A 5,250-nucleotide genomic window follows, 5' to 3' on the forward strand; every position below is an offset into this window, starting at 1 on the left:
CATTCATAAATCACTTCATACACCAGAAGAAGCGGGTGGTAGATATCGTGGCACTATTCAATGTGAGACAACGATCCTCATAGTCAGTTAGAGAGTTTTTATGTCGATTCAAAGCAGAGACATTGAAAGTTGAAAACCTGGATGAACGGACCGCGGTGATAGCATTTGAGAGAGGGTTGCGCCCAGGAACATGAGTATATCAATCTGTGGCGAAGAATGAGATCGCGACTTTGCATGAACTTTATCCGAGGGTGGAGAAATACATAAGGTACGAAAATACAATGCAGAAGGATTCCAGAAAGTCGAGAAAAACAGTATTGTCATTGGAAAAGGGGAGTGAGTCTAGGAGAACGGAATCCGTCGGGAAGGAAAGAGTGGGATACCGCGGAGATCGCACACGGGTAGCAGGGACACGGGAGGGTGTCCAAAGAGAGTATCGAGAGAAAAAACCATACAGAGAGACAGAGCAGACACCCCTGAACAGACCTTTGAGCGAGATCTTACCCTTAATCAAGAATCTACTGGGGTACGAGGGACCACGGAGCACACCAATAGAGATACCTAAGAAACCGTTCTGCGATTATCATCAGATGCGGAATCACGAGACTAATGACTGCTACGCATTGAAATGGTTGTTTCAGAGGATGGTGGAAAGAGGGGTGATGAGAGAGTTTGTGAGAAGAGAGCAGAACGAGGGACACATGCTGCCTCCAGGAAGGAAATTGGGAACTATCAATGTGATATACAGCGGTGAAGTCCTAAGTCACAATGTTCATAGAGACAAGATAAGGCGGACGGTGAGCATCCAACAAATCAGTGAGAGGGTAGATAGACTGCGGCAGAATTCAGGAGCGACGTCAGAGAAGGACAAGATAGTGTTCAGTAGCGCAGATCTATGGGCAGTGGACTCGCCGCATGAAGACACCCTGGTGATTACAGTAGCTATGGGGAACTACATGGTAAAGAGAGTGCTCATTGATTGTGGAAGTGCGGTGGACCTTCTATTCAAAGGGGCGTTGGAAGAGATGGGAGTAGATCCTAAGCAGCTGCGGCCTTCAAGGACCAATCTATACGGATTCAATGGAAGTATGACTGAACCCATGGGAGAACTTTTGTTGCCAGTAACAACGGGTCCGGTGACCGTTTTCACGCGATTCATGGTGATAGATTCCATTTCGCAGTACAATGCGATTTTAGGGAGACGATGGATCCATGAGATGAAGGCGGTACCATCCACGTACTATCAAGTGATACAGTTTCCAACACCTGCCGGCGTATATGAGGTTTACGGTGACCAAGTGACGGCCAAGAATAGTCACAGGGGCACCGTGAAGCGATTGATCTGCGGACCGGAGGGAGAAGCTTCTGACCCCAGAAAAAGGCGAGCATAGCAATTACAGTGTGCCTCGGTGGAGGGGGAGTTGGAGACATCAGAGGGACCGAAGACGATTGATGAAATCGAGATGGTAAATATTGGGGAAGGAGAAGAGGAGAAGTTCACAGCGGTAGGATCCAGTTTGCCAGAAGAATGGAAAAATAAGTTGATACAATTTTTATCTGAGAATAAAGATGTTTTCGCTTGGACAATAGAGGATGTCACCGGGTTAGATCCTGAGTTTGCGTGTCACCGATTACACATGAAGGAAAACGCCAAACCCGTGAGACAGAAGTTGCGCTGCATCAGACCTAAATATGTGGAGGGAATTCGCGAGGAAGTGGCGAGGTTGAAAAGAGCTGGGATAATCCGAGAAGTGGAGTTCACTGACTGGTTGTCTAACATAGTCGCGGTACCAAAAAAGAATGGCAAGGTCTGCATGTGTGTTGATTTCACGGATGTGAATCTGGAATGTTCGAAGGATAGTTACCCGATACCGCGAGTAGACGAACTAGTGGATAGGACGGTAGGATTCAAAGTATTTTCCTTTATGGATGCATCGATGGGATACAATCAGGTAGCGATGTATAAACCGGATCAAGAGAAGACGGACTTTGTGGTGGAGGGGGGTACCTATTGCTATACGAGGATGACGTTTGGGTTGAAGAATGCGGGAGCTACCTTCCAACGGCTAGGGGAGAGAATGTTCGAAGGCAAGATCCGAAAGGGAATGGAGATTTACATAGATGACATGGTAGAGAAGAGTATGTCGGAGGAAGAACATATAGAAGGGTTGAGAGACGTTTGGGATATTGAGAAGATATAATTTGAAGTTGAACCCGGAGAAGTGCACATTCGGGGTGACAACGGGAAAATTCCTGGGATATATCGTTACCCAGTGGGGAATTGAAGCTAATCCCGAGCAGATAAGATCTTTGGTAGAGATGTCGTCACCGCGGAATGTTAAGGAAGTACAACGTCTAGCCGGAAGGGTCGCAGCTTTGAATAGATTCATCTCCAAGTCATCCGAGAAGTGTCGTCCGTTGTATAGATTGTTAAGGAATACACCTGATTTTGTATGGACCACGGAGTGCGAGGAGGCATTCCAAGAGTTGAAAGTATATCTGGGCAAAGCGCCTCTGTTGTCGCCCCCGAGGCGGGGGGGAAAGTTGTATCCAGATCCGGGGCCACAGAGTATGCTGTTAGTTCAGTATTAGTCCGCTTAGCGAACAAGGTGGAGAAGCCAGTATATTTTCAGAGCAAGACTTTGTTGGATGCAGAAACCCGATACAGTAGGATCGAGAGGTATGCCTTGGCATTAATTTTCTCCACCTTGAAGCTGAGACCCTACTTTGAGGCACACGTAGTAGTGGTGGTGATGAATCTGCCACTAAAGCAGGCTTTGAGGACAGAAAAGTCCGGCCGAATGTTGAAATGGGCGATGATGTTGAGTTCATATGAGATACTGATGTCAGGTGACCGCCCTTGGAGGCACAGCGTGCGAATTTCTCGCGAGTTTCCCGCAGAGGATCCTACTTGGGGAGAAGAGATGGTCATGGAACCGGAGAGAGATGTAGAGCCAGACTTGTTAGACCCCTGGGATAAGAGGAACGGATGGAGAGTGTTTGCCGATGGGTCAGCGACAAGCGTATACAGCGGCATTGGGGTTGTGCTGGTTACGCCCGATAATGACAGAATAGAGCAAACTATGAAATTGGGGCTCGTGGCATCCAGTAACGAAGCGGAATATGAAGTAGTAATAGCAAGATTGAGAATGGCCGAGGACTTGGGCGTGACAGAGCTGACAGTGTACTCCGATTCGAATTTAGTCGTGTGCCAGGCGAATGGAGGATTCGCCGCGCGATGTCCCCGAATGGCGAAATATTTAGAGGTGTTGCATAAACGGTCTTCCTATTTCACAAGTCTTAGATTCATTCATTTGGGCCGAGGTGAAAATAGGCATGTCGACGCCCTGGCTTATGTTGCCGCAGCAATCCTAGGGTCAGAAGAAAGGACGATTCAGGTGAGAAGGTTGGAAAAACCAAGCACGGAGGGCACAACGGATATATGCCAGGTCGCGGAGGAACAGGGGAGTTGGATGGATCCTATCATCCACTTTTTGGCAGGAAAGGAGCTGTCCGACAAAAAGGAGAAGAGAAGGTGGCAACAGACGTCCCAGAGATATGTTCTACCTGAGGGGGAATTGTACCGGAAAAACTTTAACGGGCCGCTGCTAAAATGTTTGAGTCCACGGCTAGCAGCTGAGGTGCTGGCAGAATTACACGAAGGGGATTGCGGGAGCCATTCTGCAGGAAGAACTACAGCTCACCAGTTGATGACACAAGGGTATTTCTGGCCCCACATGAAGAGGGATGCAGTGGAGTTTGCCAAAAGATGCGACAAGTGTCAGAGGTTCGCGCAGTTAATATTCGCCCCAGCGGAACCTTTGCACAACGTTTTCACTCTCTAGCCTTTTGCTATGTGGGAAATGGATATAGTGGGACCGTTGCCCATGGCTAGCGGGAAGTGAAGATTCATGCTCGCAGCCACTGACTATTTCACGAAATGGATTGAGGCCGTACCTTTGCAACAGGTGAAGGAGACACAAGTGATCAAGTTCTTGTGGGAGAACGTCATCTGCAGTTTGGATTACCATATGCCATCATAGCGGACAACGGGACCCAGTTCACCGGAGCAAAAGTGCCTGCCTTCTTGCAAGCGTACGGGGTGAAACAGAGTTTCTCGGCCCTTTACAACCCGAAGGGTAACGGACAAGCGGAGTCATCCAACAAGACTCTTATGAACAATCTGAAGAAGAAGTTGGAAGACAAAAAGGGAGCTTGGGCAGATGAGTTGAATCATGTACTCTGGGCCTATCGAACTACACCTCGGTCCTCCACTCAAGAAACCCCATACTCCATGGCTTATGGTGTGGAGGCCGTGATACCTTCAGAGATGGTTGCAGCAACAACGCGGACAAAGGCAATAGATGAGGGTTCAAATTGGAGAATATTAGCAGCGGATATGAATCTGGTGGAAGAGAAAAGGGATACAACCCGCATAAAGTTGGAAGAGTACCACAGAAGGTTACAGAGACATTATAACAAGAGGGTCAAGCCGCGGCACTTTCAGATAGGCGAGCAAGTCCTACGTCGAGTGACCTCTAGCACCAAGAGAGAGAATGAAGGGAAATTAAGGCCGAACTGGGAAGGGCCGTATACTGTGGTAGATGTAAGAGAAGCAGGAACCTAAAAATTGCGGACCAAGGAAGGCAAGTTGGTAGAGAAACCATTGAATGTTAGAATGCTCAAAAAATTTCACACTTGAATGTAACGAAAAATCAGAGCAAAGATATGTAGCTGTGTGTAAATATATAATACAACGGCACTTTTGAAATGAAATTGTTCACTGAGACGAGTTCAGAGTCATGTAGGAGGCAAAGTAAGGGGCCCCAAATGGCTTCCCATGTCTGTAACACCGTGAAGTAATACAAAGCACACATGGGGCATTGAGCCCTAGAGTATAGAGAGAGACAGCATGGGGGAGGAGCCATGCGCTGACATACGAGTCTCAGAATAGAGTGGGGCAGCGTGGGGGAGCCCCCTGCTACATACTGACATACACATTATTATTGAGCGAGGGACAAGAGGAGTTGTCCTCATCCGCGGAGTGGGATGAGCCTTTCGTGGACGAGAGAGTTGAACTACACGTGGGGCATTGAACCCAGGAGCAGCAAAAGCCAGCGGAGGGGATGAGCCCTTCGTCGATACAAGCCCGGAGAGGAGCCGGTGGTGAGTGGAGATGTCCCAAGTGAATTAGTTGGTCGTGGAATAGAGTTATGAATGCATGCGGATCATGGAGACAAACCTCTTCTG

General features: G+C 48.2%; 2 protein-coding genes across 2 annotated transcripts; both read left to right on the forward strand.

Annotated features, from left to right (window-relative positions):
• Positions 1–281: 281 nt before the first annotated feature.
• On the forward strand, positions 282–1,391 carry LOC147497932 (uncharacterized). Its single transcript, XM_086563059.1, has one exon. The coding sequence runs from the start codon at positions 282–284 to the stop codon at positions 1,389–1,391; it is 1,110 nt and encodes a 369-aa protein (XP_086419185.1).
• Positions 1,392–2,453: 1,062 nt separating this feature from the next.
• LOC147497933 (uncharacterized) lies at positions 2,454–4,627 on the forward strand. The gene is made up of 2 exons (XM_086563060.1): positions 2,454–3,780; positions 3,969–4,627. Exons 1-2 carry the CDS (start codon positions 2,454–2,456, stop codon positions 4,625–4,627), a joined length of 1,986 nt encoding a protein of 661 aa, XP_086419186.1.
• Positions 4,628–5,250: the final 623 nt, after the last annotated feature.

Source organism: Coptis chinensis, chromosome 5 (assembly GCF_015680905.1).
Source record: "Coptis chinensis isolate HL-2020 chromosome 5, ASM1568090v1, whole genome shotgun sequence".
Classification (NCBI taxonomy): Eukaryota; Viridiplantae; Streptophyta; class Magnoliopsida; order Ranunculales; family Ranunculaceae; genus Coptis; species Coptis chinensis.

Bases quoted from the DNA above. Each gene is read 5' to 3' on its own strand.
- LOC147497932 (XM_086563059.1), top strand. From the start codon at position 282: ATGCAGAAGGATTCCAGAAAGTCGAGAAAAACAGTATTGTCATTGGAA.
- LOC147497933 (XM_086563060.1), top strand. From the start codon at position 2,454: ATGGACCACGGAGTGCGAGGAGGCATTCCAAGAGTTGAAAGTATATCT. The intron at 3,781-3,968 runs GTCAGAGGTTCG...CCTTTGCAACAG, and splicing joins TGCCAAAAGATGCGACAAGT to GTGAAGGAGACACAAGTGAT.